Consider the following 25,826-nt stretch of genomic DNA (forward strand, 5'->3'; position numbering starts at 1 on the left):
GGGTCAGGGCTCAAGGCCCCCCCCCAGGGTCTGGTATCCAGTTGTGGGACCAATCCTCTTCATGGACTTTCAGGCTGCTGAACTGCTGCCCCAGGTGCTCCATTGACTGGCTGCCGCACCTTGGTAGGTAACACTCCCTGGGTGCCATTCCCTCCAAGGCTTCGCACTTCCACCACTCCATCCCTGTGGCTCTCCGCAATTCCTCTCTACCTTTCCAACAAGGGCCGGTTAAATGCTGCCACTCCCCCTATCCGCTCCAGGTTTGGCTCCCTTTGTTCAACTCGCTGCTTGGATCGGGTCGAGGCTGGTGGGGTTACGAAGCCGCTCCAGCTGGAGTTCCACTGATAGAAGTTCCAGCCAGCTTCTCCATTTCAGCCATCTTCACCTAAGTCATCACCACCCCCCTGGAGGCTTCCAGCGGGGCATAGGGGCTCAGGACCCCTTAATGGAAATTAATTTGTTGAGAGAGCTTGCTTTGGTGTCAACCTCTGGCTAAAAGGCCCAACTAAGAAAAACACCAGGGCCATTAAGTTCTCTAATGTAATCTTTCTTGAGCAGAATCATTTCAGTAGTTTCAAAGTGAAAGCTAGCTCTGAAGTAAAAGTGGGAAACAAGTAATTAAAAGAATGAATCTCCTCCTCTCCTCTTTGACAGTTCAAGTCACATTGCCCAATACATCTCCCAGTAATTGTTATGAGAAGAAACTTTGGTTCACCAAAGCAACTCTTCCACAGCTCTGGCTTTCTCATGTTGATAAGAAAACCTGTGGATCCAAAGCTCTACCCGTCTCCCACCCCACTCTGTTGGCAAGGTAGAAGCACGCAGTGGTCCTAAAGGCAGTAGGGTTCATAGCTTGACACTGTCAGCTATTTTCAATCAAGAACCATGTGAACAAATTAGGCAAACGTATGGTTTGTGGGAAAAGATTGATAATTACAAATATAAATAGAGCATTAAATAAAACAACCCAGCGCAGTTTCTTTGTATCACTTTACTATGACATATATACATTTTAGTAGAAAATTGGAAGGCTCATGAAGTGGTTTAAAAATCATTTTATTATCCCATGCCATGTTAACAATAATTCTTAGCAAAAATTTGTTGACCAGCAATGTTCTTCACTCAAAATCTTTTGAGTCTGAAGTAGTTAGAGATAATACAATCTCCAGCCCATGAAACTGCATTGTTACATTTTTGTCATCTTTTTCTATTTATAGTTTTCTTTTTAATTGCTTATGTTAGATCACAGTTTCAGTTAGCACAGCACACATGAGCTCACGGTTACTACAGTCAGGTCCTGGTCACTGTTGTCAGCTTTCATAACCATAGTACTCACATTGATACCTTTGTGCTTCATTGAACCAATTTTCAGTCACTGATCTTGACTGAATGGTGATGAGCACAAAGAGATTGGGGCTTTGAGCAGACTGTGGTGATTGACACTGAATATAGGAAGCTGAATTGGTCTCAAGATTGGTGATTTGTGCCTAGATCAGACTAGATAAGGTTCAGTGGCATTCAAAGGGGATCATATTTGCCCTCTTCTGCCCACATAGAGATTCCAGACTAATTTCCCATTTCACTTCTCCACTTGGATCAGCAAGTCTCTCCAACATGGACAGGGCTGTTCCAAAATTTTTAATAGGATAGACAGGGAAAGGAAACAGGGAAAGAAAGATAAAAAGTCCCTTTCAGTATCAAAGTAAACCTGACTGAAAAACAGTTAATTGCATACTCATTATTCACTTAGATCAGGCATGTCAAACTTGTGATGTCATGTGACATTGCGTGACGTATCGTGACTTTTCCCCATTGCCGGCAATGGGGTGGGTGCGGTTTCGGTGTGACGCATCTGGCCCACGGGCTGGTAGTTTGACATGCCTGACTTAGATCATCACCAAGTTTAGCTATGGCTCTAGTTCATCACTAAATTATCAGATAGAATGGGTACATAGTGTTTCCCATTTCTTACAGGCTTCATTGTCCCCTTCTAAAGCCCAGGTCCAAATCATAATCTGTAGCATTTGTGCACTGTTTTGCTCATTCCTATATTTATGATGAAATATCTAGACAATGACAAAATAACATGAAATATAGATGAATTTTGTATGTGTGTACATATTTATAGTTTTATTAAAATGCTTTATATAGCATTGTTACATTATACCAGAATTTATTTATTTTGGAAATTTGCAACAGCTCTCACTACTGAATGTTTTGTATACAATGACTAGAGAATTCATGGTTTTTATTTTTATTTGATTTCCTTGCTTCTCTTAAGAGTTTAGGTCCAGACTATGAAAATGCATTTAATGAATCGTTGCAATGGTTATTAAATAGTGGAGAAGATGTTGGCATAAAGTAAGTCATTTTATTTCATATTTTTTCTAGAAATAGTTTAATTATGGATTGTCTTTCAAATCATAATACAATAAGCTTATTATTAAAAATTATTATTATAAAGCCATAAAAGGAAGAGGGAATGTACAACTCTGCAGCTTGTTTATGATCTGAATCATAAGTATAAGAAAAGGTTGAATTATCTTTTATAGGTATGTTGGTAACAGCTCAGATGAAGAGTTCATAACCAATACAACTGATATAAAATATCTAGTATCAACTAAGCCACAGATGACCCTTACATGTCGTTTTCGACGTGCATTTATTACTGCAACCTGTAGATCATTCATTTTGCTGTTAGGTGAGTATTATTTAGTATTTTTATTCTTAAAGTTTAATTTACACTTGTGTGACTTACGTTTCTTAAGTGTGATAAAGGTAAAGGTTCCCCCGCACATGCGTGCTAGTCCTTTCCGACTCTAGGGGCCAGTTCTCATCTCCGTTTCAAAGCCGAAAAGCCAGCACTTGTCCGAGGACGTCTCCGCGGTCATGTGGCCAGTATGACTAGACGCCAAAGGCGCACGGAACGCTGTTACTCTCCCACCGTAGTGGTCCCTATTTTTCTACTTGCATTTTTACGTGCTTTCAAACTGCTAGGTTGGCAGAATCTGGGACGAGTAACAGGTGCTCACTCTGCTACGTGGTACTTGGGATTCGACCCACCAAACTGCCGACCTTCTGATCGACAAGCTCAGCGTCCTAACCCACTGAGCCACCGCGTCCCTCTTAAGTGTGATAGTAATTGACAATTCAATTTTTTACAGTAGATTTTGTACTCTATATGAAAGTAGAGGAAATTGGTAAGCATTGTGTTGAAACATAGTGCAGAGGTCCCCAACCTTCTGGTCATCAGGGACCAGTGTCACAGAGAAAGGTTTTTCCACGGACGAGGGGGTGTGGTTTTGAATACTGCCTACATCCTGAGGATGGATCTTTACTTGTTTGTGCAGCCTGCTTGTTGCCATGCTGTGGACCAGTGGTGGTCCACAGATTGGGAGTTGGGGACCCTTGTTATAGTGTATAATGTGATAACTTAGATCCAAATACTAATATAAAAGGAAGGAATTATAAGGAAATAACCACACAAACACCTTTTTAGTAGTTTGTAAAATAGCACATATAGCGATTGCTGCCTGCATAGTTCAATGAAAATTAATCTAAGTGTGTTCTGTACACTTAAAAATACAGGTAGTCCTTGACTTGACTACTTGAGCCCAAAATTTCTGTTGCTAAGTGAGACACTTGTTAAGTGAATTTTGCTCCCATTTTATAATCTTTCTTGATGCAATTGTTAAGTGAATCACTGCAGTTGTTATGTTAGTAACATGGTTATTAAGTAAATCTGGCTTCCCCATTGACTTTGCTTGTCAGAAGGTGATCATATAATCCCAGGATGCTGCAATCATCATAAATATGAGTCAGTTGTCAAGCATCTGAATTTTGATCATGTGACCATGGCATGCTGCAACAATCATAATTGTGAAAGTCATAAGTCACTTTTTCAGTGCCGTTGCAACTTTGAACGTCATTAAATGAGCTGTTGCAAATTGAGGACTACCTGTACTAATGCTGAAGAAATTTAGTATTTTTTAAATTTAACATGTGATATTTAATGTCTATAATTCTTCTTGTGCTGTTGTATGTAAAATACTTCCTAATGGAGTATGCATGAAGTGGGAAAACTTGTTTTGAACTTGGGACATAGTATCTTACTAAAAGTGCTCCATTAGAACATTTTAGTTGTAACAAAAAACCTGAAAACAGTTTGAATATTTGTTTTACTTTCTTGATTTTCACTTGACAACCACATCAGTAGGTAGAAAGAATAGTCATGTTTCTTCTTGGCCAGCTGGAAAAATTGGCAAAAAGGATGACGTAAAAAAAGGGAAAAAAATCAAGTAGCTGTTACTGACAGAATAAAAATTAGTATTCCTTCGAGGAAGAGCCAATTCTCTCGTATTCATCAATCAGCATGAATCAGTATCTCCCACCTTGAATATTCCACCCATTATTATGCTTTGGCTTTCTTTAATTGTTTGCTGCCACTATCATTTACTGGTAGTGCCTAACTGTATGACTCATGTTACTACCATTTCCCAAAAAAGAAGACCTGGGTTTCTTTTGTCTCCAAAAAAGGCACCAGCTCTTATTTTCGAGAGATGTCTTACCACTTACCTTAGGACCGCTGCAGCCAACCCTGCCATGCCCCAACACTTGTTGCACTGCTGCCTGACTTCTGCGACTGCTTGCGGCAGGAAGTCGCATGGCTCATTGTGCTGGTGCCACCACTCACGCCATCACAGCGCAACACACCATGTGGCTTCCTTCCATGAGCGGTGGTATTGGCGCAAAACACCATGAGGTACCCTACAAGTGGCGACACTTGCACGAATCACCACGTGGCCTCCTGCAAGTGGCAGCATCAGCACAGTGCATCACGTGGTGTCCTGCTGTGAGTGGCCACAGAAATTGGGCAGCGGTGCGACAGGTGTTGATGTGTGGGAGGTGTGCAGCAGTCCAAATGTAAGCTGGTGTGGGGCGGGTGGGGTAGCTAACTTAATTTTTATGTATGCGCCTCGCCCCAAAACTAGGGCTTATTTTGGGAGGTACGGCTTATATTAGGTGCACATGTAAAAATCAAGCTAGGGCTTATTTTTGAGATAGGTCTTATTTTCGGGGAAACACGGTAAGTATTACAGCAGCATAAAAATAAATGCCACCTACTCCCACTGCTAATATATTTTCAGGCTTTGCTGTCACTGGTATATTAACATTCATAGCCCATCATAAAAATAAATAAAACTGCTCAATTTTCAGCTAGCAAACAAACCAATACAATTCCTTTTAGTTTCTAAAATTGACACTTTGCTCTACATTAATAAAGCACAATAGCATGCAGAGAGTTCATGCCCAAAACACAAGTATTTCATTTTTAAATGCACTCTGAAAGTTTCACATCAGTAGGCATAAGAACATATACAAGTGTGTGCAAAGGACTATCATAGCAAATCAATTTTATCAGTATGGTCCTTTTGCCATTTTAAAATCCACTATGACTTTATTATATTAGAACACTAACAAAATCCATAGCTATCTAAAATCAATATAATGAATGTTTTTTTGTGGGGAGGGGGACCACTATGTTGACTTTCCATAACATAAAATTGAAATTTTGTGAAGGTAAGCTTACCGGGTGAGAATATTCTGGGGAATGAAGTGTTAGAAAAGTGGAGTTCAATGTTCCCTCTTTTCATAGACTGGTGGAAAGAGCCAGCATAGTATTTCTTCATATAGCACCATTGACAACTTTAGTGCCTCCTGGGAGGATCTTTCCCTAGTCATTACAGATCATTACAACCAGCTTAAGTGTCCATAGGTGTTCCTAAAAATTGCATCTCACAGTCTGCTTTTTTTATTTGGTGCCACAGTGAAGATCTGGCCATCTAGATGTCTTAATTAACTTGATTTGCTGTGTGAGCCAGATTCTTGTAGTGTAAGTAGTTCTGACCCAAATTCTTCATCTGTGGGGTTCAGTAAGGGATTGTCTTGACTTGTCCCTGTATCAAGTGTGAATTAAATTTATCAGGTAGAAACTTGTGATAGAATTTATTATTATAGTTTTCATGACACTTTTCACTTGGTGAGATAAGAGGTGTACCCCTGCCTGATAGAAGTAGTAAGGTGCTTTAGAGCAATCAGCTAGAGAAGACACTGGAATCCAAAATTTTCCATCTTAAAAAGGGATACCGTATTTTCTGGCGTATAAGACGACTGGGCGTATAAGACGACCCCCCAACTTTTGAGATGATTTTCAAGATTTTTCGTCTTATACGCTGGAAAATCAGCGAGCCCGGGAAGGCACACCCTCCCCTCTCACTGTGGAGGAAGCAGGGCAGGCTGGCGTCTGGCGGGAGCCGGCAGGGCAGTCCTGCGCACGTGCGCACTCCCCAGCTGTTAAGGAACACTCCTTAGCAGCCGGGGAGTGCGCGCATGTGCAGGACTGCCTTGCCGGCTCCCGCCTGACGCTCTTCCCTCTTGAGGCAGCATGGCTCCCCGGCTCCCCGGGGATGCTACCTTAAGAGGGAAGAGCGTCGGGTCCTGCCGGCTCCTGCCCGATGCTCTTCCCTCTTGAGGTTTTTGAAGAAAGGTGTCACTGCCTGCAGTTTTGAGCCTGAGCTCCACCGTCCAAATGAATCTCACGCAACGTCCCAACAGGCCCTCCACTTTCATTTCCGCTTCGGATAAACAAATTAAAGGGAGATTGTTCGTACGACTCTCGGTTTCAGGACAGTGACGGAAGTAGAGGCAGTGATCAATTTCCTGTGTCCGATGGACAAATCAGGACCCAGTGACGCCCAAAGAGGTGGCGCCTTCCTTCCCTTCCGTTGCGAGCTGCTCCAGGGATTCCACAGGTGGCTGCGCGTTCTGGTTAGGGAGGGCGGCTCCTCGGCTTTGGAGACGAGGTGGATTGGGGGGGAAAGGGAAAGGGACGCTTACGTTTTATTTTCTATCTCTCGCTCACCTCTAGCCATGATTCATGATATTTACAGCTGCCCGGGACATTATGTACTTGTAGGGTAAGCCTGGGGGAAGGGATTTATTGGGAGGAGCTGCGGGAAGGCGTTAGGGAGACAGTGGAGGAAGAAAGTAGCGATGATCTCTTCCCACCCTCCCTCCCCGGTGCTAAAAGGGAATTTGGGTGTACCCGGAAAATAACATTGTCGGCGGGATCTTGGTGGATCTTTGGAAGGAGTCTAGCTGTTGCTGGAGTCTTGTCTTCTAACCCGCTCCGTAGTGATCTTGCTGGAACGGAAGGTTTGCTTCTCCAGGAAAGCTAATCAGTATTAGAAAGTTAGCACAGGAAGCGGTAGCTTCTGTTCCTTTCACAGCCAAGAGCCGGAAAACGTTTCTTCCAAGATTTGGAATCGCAGTAGAAAAATAACTAAATTTGGAACTTTTCGGCATATGGTAAACGCCAAGAGAAATACAAACAGGTTGAATGGATTTTCGGTCTGGCCAGCAAGATCCAATGTTATGTATGCTAACTAAATCATAATCAAAGCATTAATATATATCCAATATGTGTGCACAAGACAGATAGAGATCTTAGCAGGGCCGTTATTTTACTCTTGGGTCCTGCCGGCTCCCGCCCGACGCTCTTCCCTCTTGAGGCAGCATCCCCGAGGACTCCTTAGGAGCCGGGGAGCGATGCTGCCTCAAGAGGAAAGAGCGTCGGGCGGGAGCCGGCAGGGCAGTCCTGCGCACGTGCGTGCTCCCCAGCTGCTAAGGAGTGCTCCTTAACAGCTGGGGAGCGCGCGCGTGCGCAGGACTGCCCTGCCAGCTCCCGCCAGACGCCACCCTGCTCTGCTTCCTCCACAGTGAGAGGGGAGGGCGTGCCTTCCCGGGCTCGCTGATTTTCCGGCGTATAAGACGACTGGGCGTATAAGACACCCCCCCCCCAACTTTTGAGATGATTTTCATGGGTTAAAAAGTCGTCTTATACGCCGGAAAATACGGTACACAGCCATAATCTCTGTGATCATTTATACGATGCACTCAATAACTATTTTAATTACTGTGCTGGTGCTCTGCTATCCTTGAGACCAAGTATCTTGCTGTTAACTGCTAGTATAAGATTATCTACTACCATTAGTTGCGTTAAGATACTTTGGTGATACCAGAGCAGATTCCTGAGGTTGAAGGGTTTTTTACCCTGTTCATTTTTGCAGGTAGCATAGCATGGGTCTCAGGCTCAGATTGTGTGTCTGCTGATATGATGGCTACCCTGATTTCAGTCTCTTCCTGTCAATCACTTTTATCTCCTGGGTTGCTACTAGAGAGAAGCGTGCTAGCTAGGCAAAGAATCAGTATTGCTTTATCTTTTTTTTTTTGGTAGGCTTAAGAACCTCTCTCCATAAACTGGTTCTTGCTTCAGGCTCACTGCCATGTAGTAACAGGTGGAAAGCAGTATTGTGGCCATTAGCAGAGCAAGCATTGTGCTAAAACAGGCTTCTTTGTAGCAATCAGTCTCTCTTGACCTTTTAACTTTTGAATTGGCTTTTCCTTTTTTTACCCCTCTTAACTCTTCCCCAGGCATAGTTTATTTGGATAGTAGGATTTTTATATGAATATAAGCTGAAATTTGCTGGAAGGTGGAAGGAAGGACAGTTAACCATGGTAAATAGTTCAGCAATAGTGTAATGGCTAATTCTCACACAAACTCTTGATTGAAGAATTCCCTCAAATAGATAAATAGAATATATTTGGAAGGAGAAGCGTTGGAGGCAGCAGAGAAAAAAATGTCTTTTGAAATTTTAAAGAGAATCTTTTCTCTGTGTCTATGGAGATATTTAATCATCCAGGTCATGGTTGTCCCAAAGGTGCTGGACTTTCTTGGTTTTTCTCTGTACATTAAATTGCTTTTTAAAAATATAAACTGCAAAATTAAAATTCCATAGGATAGACCCTCAGGTAGGCAGACATGCATACGTTTCAGCGCAATAGTGAATCTAAGTGGCAGATTGTTTGCAGCTGTTCTCATGATAGGTCTAAATCTTTCATTAACAAGAATTATATTCAGAGTGGTATTGGATCATTTGCTATTTATATGGCTTCTTTCATCTACATGTTCCCTAGCACACTACCTCTTAATTATCCCACTCACCCTCAGTAAATAAGACCAAAGGATTTTTTTAAACATTACAAAATGCAACGCGACACTCCAATCAATAGAGGAGGGAAATATTCAAATTTAAATTGGGAGAACACTTTGGATTCAGGGTAGGTGCACTCACTGTTACTCTTGGGTGTTCTTTAAATAACTTTTTCTTGGGTGTCTATATACTGCCAGCAGGTATAACAAGAGGGTCTACATTGGATCCAAAGTGTCTTTTTCACTTTGGATCTAAATAATGATCATCTTTAGTAATCCTTTTTTCCAAAACAGAATGGAATCCTCAAAGCATTGGCACTCAGACTAGCAATGGTTTGTTCTAAGTAGGTCTTTTGACAATGGAATGCCAGAAATACTTGTTTCAAACTAAAAATGTCATTGAATCCACATATGTTCTAAGCTAAAAACTGGCATCATAATATCTGAACTGTTAGTTGGATATTTCTGTTTTTATTTGGCACAGGTATTGGAATGATTTGGGGAGTCATAAAATATACGAAATATAGATGGTACAAAGAAGAGGAGGAGACCAGGCAGATGTATGACATGATTGTAAAAATTATAGGTAAGTTTTAACTAAGTTCTCAATTAATAGTGTGCTTCACTATTGGTACCATGTCGTATAAATAATTCTGAGACTTTTCAGAAGTTGGACTGTGATACTTTGTTCCTTCCTATCAATACAGAAGATACACATTTTGATTGTCAGGAGTTAGTTTATGCCTAATCACAGAAAATGTTGTAATTTGTGTTATCCTTATACTTTTCATTAGATAACTTGTGATGCCAATTTGATGTAGAAGTTAGTTAACACAATATTTTTCAGATGTTCTAAGAACTCACAATGAAGCGTGTCAGGAAAACAAAGAATTACTGCCATATATGCCTATTCCCCATGTACGAGATTCTTTGATTGCACCAAAAGACAGGTATGTACAAAGTTAAAAATATTTACCATATTAGTTTATTCAGAGTACCTCAAAGATGAATGTTGGAGAAAGATTCTTAATATGTGTTAATACTTAAAATAAGTATTTTACCAAAATAACTTTTTATTTCATATTTCAGGAAAAAAATGGAAAAAGTATGGAAAAAATCTGTTGATTTTCTTGCTGCTAATGAATCTAGAGTTCGCACAGAAACACGAAGAATAGGTGGTGCTGATTTTCTGGTATGGAAGTGGATACAGCCATCTGCATCATGTGATAAAATGCTAATCATGCCATCTAAAGTGTGGCAAGGTCAAGGTATGCAATACAGTACATTTATATTTTGTGAAGTGTTTTCTCTTTATTATAACCTTCAGTTAATACTAACTCTAGTTTATCAGTTGTAATGATATTGATATAATTTTATATTTTTATATTCATTGTGTATGTTTCTTGAGTAGCCAGAAATGTAAATAGCCATGGTGTGTATGCATTTTGAAAAATGATTTTTGTTTTCTTTGTTAGGTAAGTTGGATTTGCATGAAAATTGCCTGGCTCCCTGGGTTACTTCAGTAGATGTCTATGTCTATTTCCCATTCTAGTTGTTATTCCTCTATCCAACAATATATTGTCGAGCCACTGCTAAGAAGAGAATCTTTCTAAGAATAAGCTAATAAGCTTATTCATTAACTTATTCCCTTTAAAGCCACTATTTTTCCTACCAATGCATTGAAACTTAAGACCAAGCTTGGGCTATAGTGATTGTAGTTTTTAATTAGATTAGCTGAGAATATTTTATTATAATAGAGGAAAATAATATTGCATCCTTTTAAAGTATCATTTGTTTTCACAACAAAATATGTCATATATATCATATATTTGACAAAGGTAGAACTCTAGGCCCCCGTTTATTTCAAAAAGTGTACTTTCTGCCTGTCTATTTTCTTTTAAATTCTTCCACTTCTAACAGTTCTGTTTTGGTTCAAGTCACTTATAATAATATTTTATAATTATTATTTGCAATTATAAAGGATTGTTTCATATGCCAGGGTATATGGGAGGAAGGCTAAGGTATACAGTACTACAGCCACATTTCTGTTATATCAGTTTCATTAAATCACAACAATGCTGTCTAACTGAAAACTTAATAGTATAATTCCGTGGTGGCGAACCTATGGCACGTGTGCCACAGGTGACACACAGAGTCCTCTCTGTGGGCACATGCGCCATTGCCCCACTCCTAGGCCTTCAGTGCTGTCCATGAGCAACCTGCATCAGTACCTGTGCAGGGTGAGGTTGCCGTGCCTTCCCCAAGTATTTTTTTTACCAACCTGCCTTTTAGCTGCATTCCGTTTCTCCATTCGCTTCTCAGCCTTCGCTGTGTGTTTGTGGGACTACTGGTAAAAAAAAAAGTTCCCTCAGACTTTCTAACTTCTCGCGAGATCTCAAGAAGTTAGAAAGTCTGATGGAACTTTTTCTTTTTACCGATAGTCCCACAAACACGCGGTGAAGACTGAGAAGCGAACAGAGAAGCGGAATGCAGCTGAAAGGCAGGTTGGTGAAAAAAAAATGCTTGGGGGAGGTGAGGGCATCTGGGCAGGGGCAGGTGTGGCAACCTTACCCTTATATGGTGGCAGGAGGGTGGGGTGCATGCCCTTCCCATGCCAGGCCAGCCCCTGCAGCCCTGGAGTGGCCATGCTGGGTGGCGGGCAGGGTGTTGAGGTGGCATGGGGCTGGGCAGTTTCTGGGGGGGAGCAAGGATTTCTTTCCTTATCTGCCCTACTTGTTCTGAGGCCGCTTGCCAATGGCCCAGCTGCCCACTTCAGCACCCTCCCTCCCTGAGCCTCCAGCGCTCCACCTGTTGCTTTGGCGGCTCTGTAGGCAGAAGTGCAAAGTTCTTTTCTCTGTCAGAGAAGAGAACTTCTCAGCTCTGCCTACAGAGCCACCAAAGCTGTAGCTCAGGGTCGTCAAATTATGGCCCGACTTTTATTTTTATGTGGCCTGCCTCAACCTCCTGGGCAAGCCGTCCAAGGAGAATGAGAGTGAATAGTGGCAAGACCCCCAGCCAGTGGTGGGATGGCGAGTTGGGAGAAGATTTTTTCCCCAGTTTCTCCCTTGTGTGCCCAAGGGCATGCTGGCGCTTTGGCCATGCCCCTTCCTCTCCTCTCGCTTATTCACATTTTTACCTCAGGGCCGGGCTGAGAGGTTTAGGCCTCGCTTGCAGCCTCAGCCTCACTTAGGGCAGCCAAACGTGGTGATGACGATGCCACTGCTGCTGCTGCTTCTGAGGCAGGTCCTTTGATAGGCGCTACGGAACGTGAGCTGCAGCCTCCACTGCTGCCGCTGCGCCGGCCAAAAGGAAACTGGTGCTGCCAGCCCTCAACATCACCCCCACCATCTCCGAGGGACCCAGCCCCACCGGCGTTTGGAGTGGGGCTGCTGGAGTGGGGCACCGGCTATGGGTCTGAGGGGAGCGGGCAAAGGGTGAGGTATTTGTGAGGAGTGGCCGGGGTGAGCTAGAAAAAAGGAGAATTTGCTCCTGGAAGGTTATTTCGGAGTTGTAAGGGGATTGTGTGGAGCTAGGCGATGAAAGATCTGGGGAGCCGCTGGGAGGGAGGATGCGGTCAACCTTTGAGGAGCATCCTGATCCATGAATGGGGTGTGTGTACCGCGTTCAGGTGAAGCCTTGAGAGGTAGGCAAACCTGGAGGTGTGGAGCAGCTCAGAGGAACCGGGAGTGCCGGTGCTGGTGGTTGAGAGAAACTTCATTGGCCTTTAGGGTTCAGGAAATGGTGAAGGAAGGATGGGGCATTGGGATGTGCACCATGGGAAAGAGAAATGAGGTTCTGCCAGGCAGTTTCTTCTGCCCTGAGACGTTCCGGAATGCCAATCAAGGAGAATATTTCTGGCTCAGAGTTAAAATGAAGGGTCCTTTGAGTGGGGTGTTTCTGAGGATGGTGGTTTTCTTGCAGATGTTTCAGGACCCAAAGTGGGATAATAAGTGAACTAATGATGTTACCTAGATTGGGTCATGAGACGTCTACAAGAAAGCCATAAAGCTCAGAGAGGACCAAGGAACCCACAACTGCCCTCTTCCTCCTCCTCTTTTCTTCTCCATTCACAAACCCCATTCTCTACTGGCACTGCTGATGTTACTTAGTTTAGGTCATGAGATGTCTTGAAGAAATGCTGAATGGAAATGGTACCCCTACCGTTCCCCCTGCCTCGCCTCGCCTCACCCTGCAGGATGAGCCTCCTGCCCACCGTCCCACCTGCCAGAGACCCTCTGGATCTCCTCCAACCATGCCCGGCCCACACAGGTGCCCCCTCCATGAGCAACATCGAGGTGGCCACACCCACCCCGGCCATACCCACCCTGTCTGCCATGACCACTGCAGCCACGCTCACCCAGCAACCGACGATAAGTGGGGTTTGGGTTTCAGTTTGGGCACTTGGTCTCTAAAAGGTTCGCCATCACTGATATAGTTAGTAACATATGCATTGTAAAACTATTGAAGATGGTAATATCTCTAACAGTAATCTGAAATATGTGCTATGGTAGTGAATTTATACGATTTCATTAATTTACTCTGCATTGTGCATTAGTCATTTTATAATTTATGTAACCAGTAAGGACTAGATTGGTTTTAAAATATTTGATATGGGATAATACGATTTATTGCTAACATATATATATTTGGTAGCATTTCATTTAGATAGAAGAAATTCACCACCAAACAGTTTGACCCCTTGCTTAAAGATTCGCAATATGTTTGATCCAGTAATGTAAGTATACTCTTTTCTTTACATATAGAAAATTTTCATGTTTATACAAATGGAATATCTACTTAAGTATAGAATAAATTGTTTACGAAAGGAGAGATAGAACAGAATTGTATTTTGATACTCTGCATTCATTTTTTTTACTGAACATCCTACAATGGCAAAAAGTTTGTGAATCCTTTAGAACCGTCAGTAATTCTGCAGTTCTGTGCTACAATGTAAGCTGAGTTTCATCGCAGTCTTAGATGAAGAATTTCTAGTTAAATAAAAAAACTAATACAGACTAATATTTGAATACAGTACAGATTCAACATTAGTTGTCTTGTTGAAAAATGTATACAAAGCTTTAGATTTAACAAACTACCGAACCAAATCTTTCCTGGCTCTGGATCACTCCTGCACATTGACTTGGAGGAATTTTGGATTTGGAGGTATTTGGGCTCATTGCTCTTTAAATTTTTTCAATTTATGGGTATGTTGCAGTTCTCTTACATACACATACAGAGTTCTTATCAAGTTATGCAACAACATTGCAGTAGGACTAAAGGGTAGAACTTTCTCAGTTCTCTTTGAGGGTATGTGTGAATGTGCACATTTGTACATACACAGATGAGACTTGACTGTGCATTTACTAACATGCTTCCAATATAGCTTTCAAGAAGACACAACTGTTTGTTTTTCTTGTTGGCGCGTCACTCCTACATTTCCCTGATATGCCAGGCTGGGGGGTTTCAGAGGAAGATATTGGGGATGGTTTTTCCCCCCCACTTTTAGCTAGATATGAAACACCCATTTTGTTACCCCCTTCCAGATATACTATTGTATTCCCCAAGTATTGGCCTTAACTGACACAACCAATCTTAAAATTGACACAGCAATACAGCAGTATCTCATAAAGTTCTTATAGTCTTTACGTGTAGCTTTTATAATCCAGTAGGTCCCCCTATAGCTTTGTATTTCGTCCACTTTAATGTTACGTATTTCTGTGCCCCATAAAGAGTTAAAATAACGCTTCTGTTTCTCTGGAAGAGTAGGGTAGCAATACCCTTCTTTCTCACGTTTGGTTTTTTTTTTTTGCTTCTTGGGAATTTGTCTTTTCCAGGAAATTCAGTTGTACAGTAGTAAAGAAAGGATCAGTATTCTCACCCAATTACAAGTACGCTGTTTATGATCTGCTAATTAGTGCTTGCTTTGTTCAGTTGTCAGTAGCTTGGACTGGCCACAGAATGCAGCCAGTCTTTCCCCTGCCCGTTTGGAGGGCTTGTCTTGGATCAAATGGATCAACCGCTGTCTCTCCATGATCAATGAGAGTCCCCTCCTTCATTGCCTCTCTGGGGCGACTTTAGACCCCTTTAGGACCCCCTGGCAGGGCGAAACCAGCCGTGGGGGAGCAGAACTCCATTTTCCCTCGGCTGCAGCGCCACAGTGCAAACTGGAAGTTTACCCTTTTCTTAATACTGCTCATTAAATGCTGCAGATATATATATATGGAGGCTATTTTTGAATACTACTCTTTTTACCTTCTTAATTACTATTGATTTCTATTTTAGTTTGCTGTAATATTTTGAATACATTAAGATACAAGCATTAATAAACTTGTGTGTCATGTGTTTTAGGGAAATTGGTGATCATTGGCATTTGGCTATTCAAGAAGCAATCTTGGAAAAGTGCAGTGATAATGAGGGAATAGTTCACATAGCAGTGGACAAAAATTCACGGGAGGTAAAAAGTGATTTAAGATAGTTAACTTGTATATTTAGTTTCTTTGCTGGATGTCAACCAAAATTTTATTTTTTCATCTAGGGCTGTGTGTATGTCAAGTGTCTATCTCCAGAATATGCTGGAAAAGCTTTTAAAGCATTGCATGGATCTTGGTTTGATGGTAAGAAGTTCAACAAGAAGCATCAGTAATTGTTTAATAAAAATATTTCAAATGAAAGTGTTTTTATAATGCTTGTAAAATTAATTTTATTCACATTGTATTTTTAAACTGATATTAATGTTTTGAATTATATTTTGCTACAGGCAAGTTGGTAACAGTAAAGTATCTACGATTAGATCGGTATCATCATCGTTTTCCACAGGCTATTGCTTGCAGTGCTCCTCTGAAGCCATCAAATAAACATATGAACTCAATGTCTCATCTTCGTCTCCGGACAGGCACAGCCAACAACCAAGGAAACTCCTGAGAGACTTATTGTACTAGAACTGTTGACTTGCAGCAGGTTTTCCTGTCTGGCCTTGTCTTCCACTTTTACTACTTTTTGTATGTTAACATTTACATTAATCATTTTTCAGTCTCATTTTTTAGAATGTCTGATTAATGGGTAGTACTGAATTAAATGAAAATTAGCTATAGAATGGTTTAGAGCCCAAGCAAATCAACATATTATGTTTTGCATGACAAATGTTGAGTTTATTAAGCATTTTCAGATGTGGCTGAATTTTTGCATCAACAAGTGTATGATAACAGTCCAAAAGCATGGAGATGTACTGTATTTCCATAATTTCCTGTGAAATAATCTTGTGGGTATTTTGTAACAAAAGCCACCTACAATTTCTGATGGAAGATAAATACATGTGTTAATTTCTGTCCAGGAATTAGTTTTTGTTGCTGTAAAGCTTTATTTGTGTCAGTCTGGGGATGGGAAAGATGCTGCAGAAAACAACTTAATGCAGATGTGCTAGTTTTGTATATAAACATTGGTGGTGGCAGCATCAACAAGTAACTTGTAAAGATGTCTGCTTCAAAGCAGTGAATAAGCTCCCTATTTCATTCATAACCAATATTTTATTTAATTTGGCTGTATTATTATCCAAGGGCCAAATACCTTGAAGTATTAGATACAAGTTAAATATCTTTTGTAGGTTTTATATTAAAATATATGGTTATGATTTTTGTGTGAATGGTCTAATATTACTGTGATAATGGATTCAAAATCATGTGAGCAATAAAGAAGTAATTGGCAGGTACTCACTTTATGGAAAGTTATTTACTACAAAAGAAAATGTCTTACAATATACTAATGGGGAGTATTTCTCAATTAAAATTTGCTGCCTAAGTGTGCCCAAATAAAAAAAATGCACATAAAATTCTTGCTAGAGTGTAGAAATGCAGTACATAAAGATTTGTATATGTTCTATATTGTATGCATTGTTTACACCTTTAAAATTAAAAATACAAAACATTTTGAAACATAACCTGAAAATATAAAATAATTTGATATAGTAATTCTTGTTGAAGCAACATAATGTGTTGATCCAGTTGAATATTATATAGGTGAAGGTATGGAAAACCATTTTTTAAAAAAAAACATAGTCCAGTTTTTATTGTAGATATGACCCTGCAGCATGAACTTGCACAAATAATGCACGTTTTCTTATGGCTAAATCAACATGACACACATTTGTGTAATGAAAAATCCTATTGTGCCTTATCCTTGTGCTTTTTTTGTGGGCAACATATTTAATAATGGACTGTTTCTTATCTAGAAAAAATGGTTGTTTTTTGTCTAGGATGCTAACAAATATATGTAATATAATCGGCCACACAAAGTTCTGCTCTCAAAGAACAAGTACATATTTTTGACATGAGAGTAGATTTTGATAGGCCTGTTTGATTTTTCATGAAACTTACTATATACATATACAAATATGTATAATATACATGTATATGTATATGTATTTATGTGTATATAATCAGGTTTTGCTGTATTTGTGCATCATAGTGATTTATTGTTCTGATCTTAGTAACCATTTTGTGACCTATTGCAAGTGTGAATGTAAAATTAAATTGTGGTAGTTTAAAATGTTGCCTTTTGATGCATATGCATCTTTCTTCTAAACAATGTGTAAACCCTGTACATTGATTATAGTAAACTGTACCATTATGTAGCCTATTTTACTGTTAAAATGTTGACCAGTTTTCATCCCTGCAAGACAGATGGGAATGTGTATAATACCATGGACACTTCGGAAAGTCAGATGTTTGTAATTTGTCCTGTAAAAACATAAAACCAAAACAAAACCAATTAAAGATTTATTAGGGCTTTTTACAACCGTGTCAGTTCTTTGGGTCTTTTAACATCTGGGACGATAATAGTTAAAATAGATTTCTTCAACTTTTGCACTGGTTGGAAGCACAGGAGAGTTAGATGATTGTTACATACAAAATAACTACATTTTATGTGTATTTTAAGTGTGAACATCTACTCTGTTATATCTTCTAATTACTAATAGACTGTTCTGAAAAGTAGAATAATGTGAGAGAATCTCACGTTGATACCTTTAAGATCACATTGCTATAACTTATTCTTCATTCGCAGAAATTAATTTTTACATGTAAAAATTTGTTTACAAGATGTTTAGAAGATTTCTATCCATGCTAATTTTGGAATTCCTTATGTGAAATATTCAATAGATTTTTCCTAGATTTCCTGCATTCCTAGATTTCCATCCTAATATTAATGGAAGATGTGGACAAATAAGTCAAAAGGATGATGTGGAATGACTTCTTGCATACAAGTCCAATCGGGTTTATAAAAGTTAATAGACTGAATTGGATAATGGAACTTAAAATTATGTATTATATACTTACAAGAGGTCACTTTAAAAACACCCATAGTAACAACCATTCACACTGGTTTCAAATCTGATTTTGGTTTTGAAAGATCCTTCATAGATTTGTTATAATGAGAATTGAATAGGTGGCTCTGGAAGCCTATGCTGTAATCATAGCATGGTTGCACTGAATGTTGTAGGACTTCTAGGATTAAGTTAGGTTGTTAGGGATTGAGAGTCTCTTTCATCAATTGCCAAACAAAATTCCAATTCTTGAATCATTTCCTGGACATATTTTTCATTTGTTTCCACTTTCCAGTTGATTACTCATATTTGGTAATCAACCTAACAAGCCTTAAATCAGGGGTGTCAAACTGCTGACCCACAGGCCAGACACGTCACGCGAAAGCTGTGCCCATCTCATTTGCCAGCAATGGCAAAACAGTCCCGATATGTCACATGATGTCATGTGATGTTGCGAGTTTGACATGTCTGCCTTAAACGGTCTGGAACTAGAATATCAGAAGGACCATTTCTTCCATATGAATCTAATAATGGGACACCCATAGCCATCTAGAGTGACTGAATCAAGTGGTTTTTGCTGTTTTACAAGGTTTTATCTTGAAAATTTGCTGATAGAACTCCCAATAAAAATTGGCTTTATTTTGCTTTTTTTACAATATTGGCATTTAATTTACCTTGATCATGTCAAAAAAACCTAAACCTTGGAAGGATAGGGACTTGAGTGACAAGTTAGTAGGAAATTCCAGTGCTGAGGCCTAGACTGGGTCATTGGGGAAAAAAAAAGACCAGAAGAGTGCAATGACAAAGCATTTGGATATTGTGTAAAAAAAAATAAATCAGGAAATTGAAACGTTTTACTTTGTTTTACACTAGGGGTATATGAGTGTGGGCTAGATTGCAGTTAACCTGTGATAGGTTGGGAGGTAAAAGAGTGTAGGATCAAGAGAAAAACACTGGTTTAATGTAAAATTAATTAAAATTAAATATTTAAATATGCAGAAACTCCTTAAATCTTGCCCTTAAATCTTACACAATGACCACAAACCAGCCAACCATGTTATGATTCATCACTGCTAGAAACCCGTCATGAATAAATTATGGTTAAGTGTAGCCATAGTCTAGTCAGAGTAGATTTAGGATGTAATTACAGGCAGTTCTTTACTAAAGACCACAATGGAGCCGAAAATGCATGTTAAATGAGACATTTGTTAAGTGACTTTTGTCCCATTTTACGACCTTTCTTGCCACCGTTAAGTAAATCACTGCAATTGATTAGTTATAACATGGTTATTAAGTGCATCTAGCTTTCTCATTGACTGGTCAGGTCACATAAGGTGATTATTGACCTTGGGACACAGCAATGATCATAAATATGAACCAGTTGCCAAGCATCTGAATTTTCATCGCATGATCATGGAAATGCTGCAAAGGTCATAACTGAAAAATGGTAATAAGTTACATTTACCAGTGCCATTGTAATTTTGAACTTTCACTAAAGCAACTTGTTAATCCAGAGCTACCTGTATCGTGCCACTGAATTGGAAACAGATCTCTGAATTAAACGGACTTTGGTCAGATATTGGCAAAGTATCAGGAATTCGTGTGTTACATTTAGATGAAATCATACTTGGACTTAATATAGGGGAAAAATTGATTCTACTAAAGTTATCTATAAATTTAAATATGGGTTCTATGGATTCTAAATTGCGGCAACAAAAGACAAACCGAAAGCCGGAAGTAAAGTTTTGCTGACCGACATGGACTTGTAAAGCCCTGGAAACACGTGCAACACACACACGCACACACACCCTTGGGACGGTTGCAGTCTCTCTCGGCTCTATGCTCATATTTGGAGCTGATTGAGCAGCTGCTGTCCAAGGAATTTCCCGTCGTGCCTTTTGGAGAGGCTGCCTGTCCTGTCCTTTTGCTGGACCGTGTGAGTGGAAGGCGCCTTTGGCCCGAGGCGGCTGCGGAAACAGTAGCTATCTTTTCTCCTGCCAAAGCTCTGTTGCTTTATTTTTCTGCCTCGCCTCTCCATGCGTGCCGAGCTTCCCTTGTTCCTGAATTTATTCTGCTTGGCGGCGGCGGCTATTACACAGATACCAGGTAAGGTAGCCGTAGTCCTTCGCAAAGGCAACGTTACTCTCCTGTCTACTCGGATTTCTAGATTGTTCGATCCGGCCTGCGGCGAGTTGAAAATTAAAGGGCGATGGCTTTGTGGCGGGGATGAGCAAGCAAGAGAAAAGGTGGAGGAGTCCATCTATTGCCGTGAGACATTAGCAGCTGTCCAACAGTCTGAGAACCCTGTCAATCTCCACAGGACATACTTCTGATTAGACAAGCATTAGATTAAGATGGTACAAGCCTCCAATCTGTATTTTGGATGTATGTAATCAAACCTCGGAGTACCTGTACTGAATGTAAAGAGAATTAGGCTGAATCTGTATGGGTGGTGGCTGTAACTAAATTCACGTATTATATGATGGTGTTCAATATGTAACCGAAGTAGAAATCTTGGCTGCTTTTTATATTCGGGTTGGGAATGGGGTGGAGGGGGGAGTTTCTTAAGATTTTTTTTTCTAAATTAGTTTGCTTTCTTCTGGATGGGGTTGGAGATGTTGCATCACTTTCAAAACAAATAATCTCCTTAAAGGTCCATATAAAGTATTAGCATTTGACAAACAGAAATAAGACCACTGACAATTTGCCAGGTTTGGGGGTGTGGTGAGGGTATGTTCCAACTAGCCATGCAATGTTGGAATGCTAGATATAAATCATGCTATTGTTTTTTCAGAAACTTTTGCTGCAAAACGTTTATTAATCCAGCAACTTTTGCTTGTCTGTAGGGAAGAGATTAGAGTAACTGTCTAGAGTTCACAAGGAAAGCATTTTTCTCTCAGAGTTCTCAGTTAATGCAAGTTAACAAAGGGGATTTCTGTCCAATAGAATCAACCTTTAATATAATCTAAATATGTTTAAGGTGGTTGGACCACCTTATATATTACTTTCCAGTTGTTATACTATCACTATCTGTTTTCTTCTGATGCCTTAGGTTTACCAGAGATAATAGTTATAATAAGTTGATTATTTATAGCCATGTTTTTGCTGGATAAATCACAATTGACTGAGTTTGTGCAATACAAATAAACCATAATTTACAAAGAGTAATAGATTCATTTAATGTGGTATGGTGAAACCAAACAAGCCACATGATGTTTTATTACAGGGTTAGGCAAATGTTTTGGGCCAGGACCTTATTTGAATTTTTAATTTTATGAATATTCAAATAACCATAGAAAGTATATTCCCCATTTGAATGTCATGGTAGACACAATCAATTTCAGAGCAGTCGATTTCTAGAATTCAATTTTTTCCTCAGGCTGTTCTGTTTAGTGTCAATAATCTTTGCAAGGACAACATGCATTCCTGCAGCATGCCAACTTTCTATTTTTTTAGTTAATATTTTAGTTAAAAATATTAAAAGTATTGTTTTAAAGAAATCAAGGATGGAGAAGAAGAGAGCCAAGTGATTACAAAGGCAACTTTCTGATTGCACATTAATATCTATGATCAACATATTGCTTATGTTTTGATTTAATACTCCTATGCAAACTGAGTTATTTTGCTTTTGAAAAATATTTTCTATAATTATGTCATGCTGCCTCAAATGTATTTAGGAGAAAGGAGTTCCAAAATTGTTCTTTGATGCTTGATAGTTTAAGCAAAAATTGTTCTCATGTTATTTTAAAAATCTAATTATCTTTTATTGAATTATATTTCACATCCAATATAAATATATCAGAAGGCTTTTGAGAATTGGGTAATTTATTATTTATTAAATTTATTAAATTTATTATTATATGCCACCAATTTCACTATCGAGCAATTCTGGGCCCACATCTTAAGAAAGCAGAACTCTTGGGAACAGTTTCTTCCAAGCAGGAACTTTTATTAAGAATAGGAGATAGCAGGCATAAGACAGGATCTGAGGGATTCCCTTACAGATCAATATTTTTTTTATATCCCATTTATATCCTGCCCTTCTCCAAAGACTCAGGGTGGCTTACAATCTAAGCACAATCAGTGTGCTTAGCAATAGCCTTCATTCTATGTAAATGCCTGCTTATTAGGGCTTTCGCCCCCCCAAGCGGCATTATTACAAAGTCAGCTTACTGTAATTGCCCCCAACAATCTGGGTCCTCATTTTACCTACCTCGGAAGGATGGAAGGCTGAGTCAACCTTGAGCCTGGTGGGATGCGAACCTGCACTAATTGCAGGCAGCTGGTGTTACTTAAGGAGGCATTAGCCCACTGCTCCACCAAGGCTCTTTACTATTTTAAAGCTTAGGGACACTATTTTAAAGTGTCCCTAAGCAAACACCACCCCACAGTTCATCCAGGCATTATGTTTTTTGCTCTAAACTGACAAACCAATGCAAAGCTATTTTTTTTTTCTGTTTGGAGGTGAAGATCAGAGTTACAAATGCAAAGTTTATGGCAGCCAACACTTATACTGCTGGTTTCTCCAAACTACTAAAACTAAAATCTTTTTACATTTGAATAAATTTTATTTATTTAAAATTTAAAAAATTATTTTAGTTTTTGCTATATTTCAAATCTTGTAGTTTTTTGCCTTTATGTCTTCTGCCAGGCAGAAAACTTGCCATTTTTTAAATTAAGAATGCAAGTGTGCTGGACCAGTATATATTCAGCTGGTCCATTTTATATCTAGTTTAGGAATTAAGAACTGTGTTAGTGTATTTAGCATTTACAGGGTTAATGTTGTTTCATTGAGAGAAGTGTATGTTAGACCGCTTAGCATTTAAAGGGTTAAAGCTATTTCCTTAAGAGATGGCTTCTGGGAAATGCAGTCTAGTTGTTTAGTGAATCCTATACTTATCTAGTTAAGTGGGAGGAGCTTCAAAGTTTATTGCAGGACTTCCTGGCTTTGTGCCTTTGTATCATCTCTCTGCATGAACCCTAGCCATGCAGCTGGGGGACAACAACCTCTGTATCAACATGTAACATTTGCACAGGATGAGAAAGTCCATTATTCTTTTACCTAATGAGATGGGTCCAGATTACAATCTACATTCTGGAAGGACTTCTGCTCTAACCGTGAGTTATTGTTTGAGGATACCTGTGAATAAAGTAATTTGCTTATCCCATCCATTTGAGTTTTATTCCCCATCTTCTTGGGACAGCACAGTAAAAGAATATGGCATGTTTCATCATCTGGCTGCAGTAAAAGAATAGGGCTGTTAGTCTCTTCCCTGTGAAATATTCTCCAGCTGGCTGTAGTAAAAGCCTATGGCATGTTTTCTCATCAATTCTCCTGCATGCCAATTTTTTCTGCTTGCATTGGTGAAGGAATATTGTGCTTTTCCTCTACTCTAACTTCTGTAAAGCTCCACCTCCTCTAATCTAAGAAAGCCAGCATTCCAAAGCCAGAGATAACCATCAGGTTCATTCTGAGGAAGCTTTGAGCCACCCCCCCTCCCCTTCTCTCTCCTTTCAAATGGAGGCCAGCTTGCTTAAAGAGCCAGCATCATCTTGCACAATGCAGAACTGTGCATTTAACTCTTTACTAAGGGGTTACAAAGATTAATTCTCTTCAATAGAAAGCCTGCATGTGTGTTGGATTCTTCTCAGCTGCTAATTGCAGAGATCTGCTGTGAATGTTTACAAGTGTCTCTAAAGTAAAGACGTGTGTATCTGTATATCAGCTTGCTATTTCCAAAGAGAAACAGCCTCTCCCCCTCCCCCATTTGATTGGAATGCAAATACATGTGGCTGGGAAGAGAAGAGATATCTCCCTGTTGCAAGCTCAATTTGCATTTGAAACTGATTCGTATCACAGCATTTCAAGGCAAGAGACTTTTAAATCTTTTTCTGCCTGACTAAAGCTGTATTTTTACTCAAACAGAGAAAAAGTTTGTTTGTTTGTTTGCAAAAGAATCCCTTTGTTTAAAAGACCACTCAGAGGGGCAGCTCACCCAGCCATAAAAGGGTAATAAAGTAATTAATTAATGGTAACCAGGCAACTGGTGGGAGGAAGCTGACTCCTAGCCCTCAATCCCTTCCTTTGGAATTAAAGGAATGTGGACAGTAAAGAAAAGCAATTGTTTCAAAGGCAAAACCTATCCCAAGCATAGGCAAATGCAGCAGCACCCTCTTGTGGTAACCTGCAAACAACAAGCCTACATATATTCTGTCTACAATGCAAACATTTTAACATTAAATTGCTTGTGACCAAGGCATCCTAGGAAGCCCATATGTGGTGCCCTCTGGTGGCAACCTGCAAACAACAAGCCTACATTTATGTTACCTGCAAATAAAGCCTAAACCAAGCTGCTTATGTAAAGGCTACTCCCCCCCTCTAGATCAACACAAGGGAAACAAAGCTACAAATTAACCTTCGTTCATAGGACAGAACTAGTAGTTCCAAACTGACTTACAGCTTGTGGTTCTAAGAAGACAGAATTTGGCTGACTTCATTTCCAAGTGAAATCTAGGGGCAGCACTGATTAGTAGCAACTTGCAACAGCAAGCTTGCATTTACCCACGCAGAAAAGCGCACCCCTGGTGACTGACCTGTGAATAGCAAGCTTGCATTTACCCACACAGAGAGCGCCCCCAGTGGTGCCTCTATTCACAGACAGCGTACCCCTGGTGGCTGATCTGCAAATAAAGGGCTTGTCTCCAAACAGCGCCCCCTAGTGGTCAAAGAGTGAACTTCACTGAAGTTCCCACTCACACAAGTAGCACCTCCTAGTGGTCAAAGAGTGAACTTTGCTGAAGTACCCACTCATGCAAGCAGTGCCCCTGGTGGCTAATCTGCAAATAACAGATGTGCATTTGCCCATGTAAACAGCACCCCCTAGTAGGCAAAGGGTGAACTTTTCTGAAGTCTCTAACCATGCAAACAGTGCCCCCTGGTGGTCAAAAGGTGAAGTTCACTGAATTAGTTCAAAATAGCTAGGAAGTTTTCTGAGCCGGTCCTAACCATGGTGGAGTGTCCTATTGATTCAGAAGAACTGCTTCAACCAATGAACCTTGGAGAGCTATTCCAACCAGCCAACCATGGAAAACTGCTACAACCAGCCAACCTTGATTTGTACACAGAAGCTGATGTCCAAGCTTCGGTGAGGCGAAGACATCTCAGAAACCCTATGACCTGAGGCAACAACAAAGAAAACCTACAGAAGTCATGCAGTCGAGTCTGATGGAGAAATGGGATGCATTCCATAAGCGCCACGAAAGAAACTGGGAGAAATTACAGAAGCTTTGCGAAGCAGCCAAAGAGGAGCCTTCTCCCAAACGCACCCTTTCATTGAAGGAGTTTTTCTTCAAATGAAAAGACTACATGCGCTGTGTCGAAAAGGTCCAGTCACAGCTAAGGGATCCAACACTCAAAAAGGAAATGCAGCAACTCAGGCTAAAAAACAAGGAACACGT

At 40.1% G+C, this 25,826-nt stretch overlaps 2 protein-coding genes and 1 long non-coding RNA gene across 9 annotated transcripts in view; all 3 read left to right on the top strand.

The window, feature by feature from the left end:
- LEMD3 (LEM domain containing 3) overlaps positions 1–17,828 on the top strand; it is a 34,875-nt gene extending 17,047 nt beyond the window's left edge. For 2 of the 3 annotated variants that reach the window (XM_083365111.1, XM_083365110.1), the window contains exons 5-13: positions 2,282–2,361; positions 2,553–2,701; positions 9,537–9,638; positions 9,900–10,002; positions 10,142–10,320; positions 13,706–13,787; positions 15,401–15,506; positions 15,588–15,666; positions 15,810–17,828. In XM_083365111.1, the coding sequence (XP_083221237.1) occupies positions 2,282–2,361; positions 2,553–2,701; positions 9,537–9,638; positions 9,900–10,002; positions 10,142–10,320; positions 13,706–13,787; positions 15,401–15,506; positions 15,588–15,666; positions 15,810–15,973 (1,044 nt within the window). In that variant the 3' untranslated portion in view covers positions 15,974–17,828. The remainder of the gene's footprint in view (positions 1–2,281; positions 2,362–2,552; positions 2,702–9,536; positions 9,639–9,899; positions 10,003–10,141; positions 10,321–13,705; positions 13,788–15,400; positions 15,507–15,587; positions 15,667–15,809) is intronic. The other variant, XM_083365112.1, reaches the window with a different exon arrangement.
- LOC310642151 overlaps positions 1–25,826 on the top strand; it is a 299,722-nt gene that overhangs the window by 88,886 nt on the left and 185,010 nt on the right. The gene's annotated exons all lie outside the window — the stretch shown is intronic.
- MSRB3 (methionine sulfoxide reductase B3) overlaps positions 20,191–25,826 on the top strand; it is a 70,044-nt gene continuing 64,408 nt past the window's right edge. For 3 of the 5 annotated variants that reach the window (XM_083365598.1, XM_083365601.1, XM_083365602.1), the window contains exon 1: positions 20,191–20,474. Coding sequence is in view for 1 of the 5 variants with exons in the window: in XM_083365602.1 (XP_083221728.1) it covers positions 20,405–20,474 (70 nt within the window). In the remaining 4 variants the exon portion in view is untranslated. Of the gene's footprint in view, positions 20,475–23,332; positions 23,487–25,826 lie in introns of those variants that run through there. The other 2 variants (XM_083365600.1, XM_083365599.1) reach the window with 2 other exon arrangements.

Source organism: Vipera ursinii (assembly GCF_947247035.1).
Source record: "Vipera ursinii genome assembly, chromosome: 6".
Classification (NCBI taxonomy): Eukaryota; Metazoa; Chordata; class Lepidosauria; order Squamata; family Viperidae; genus Vipera; species Vipera ursinii.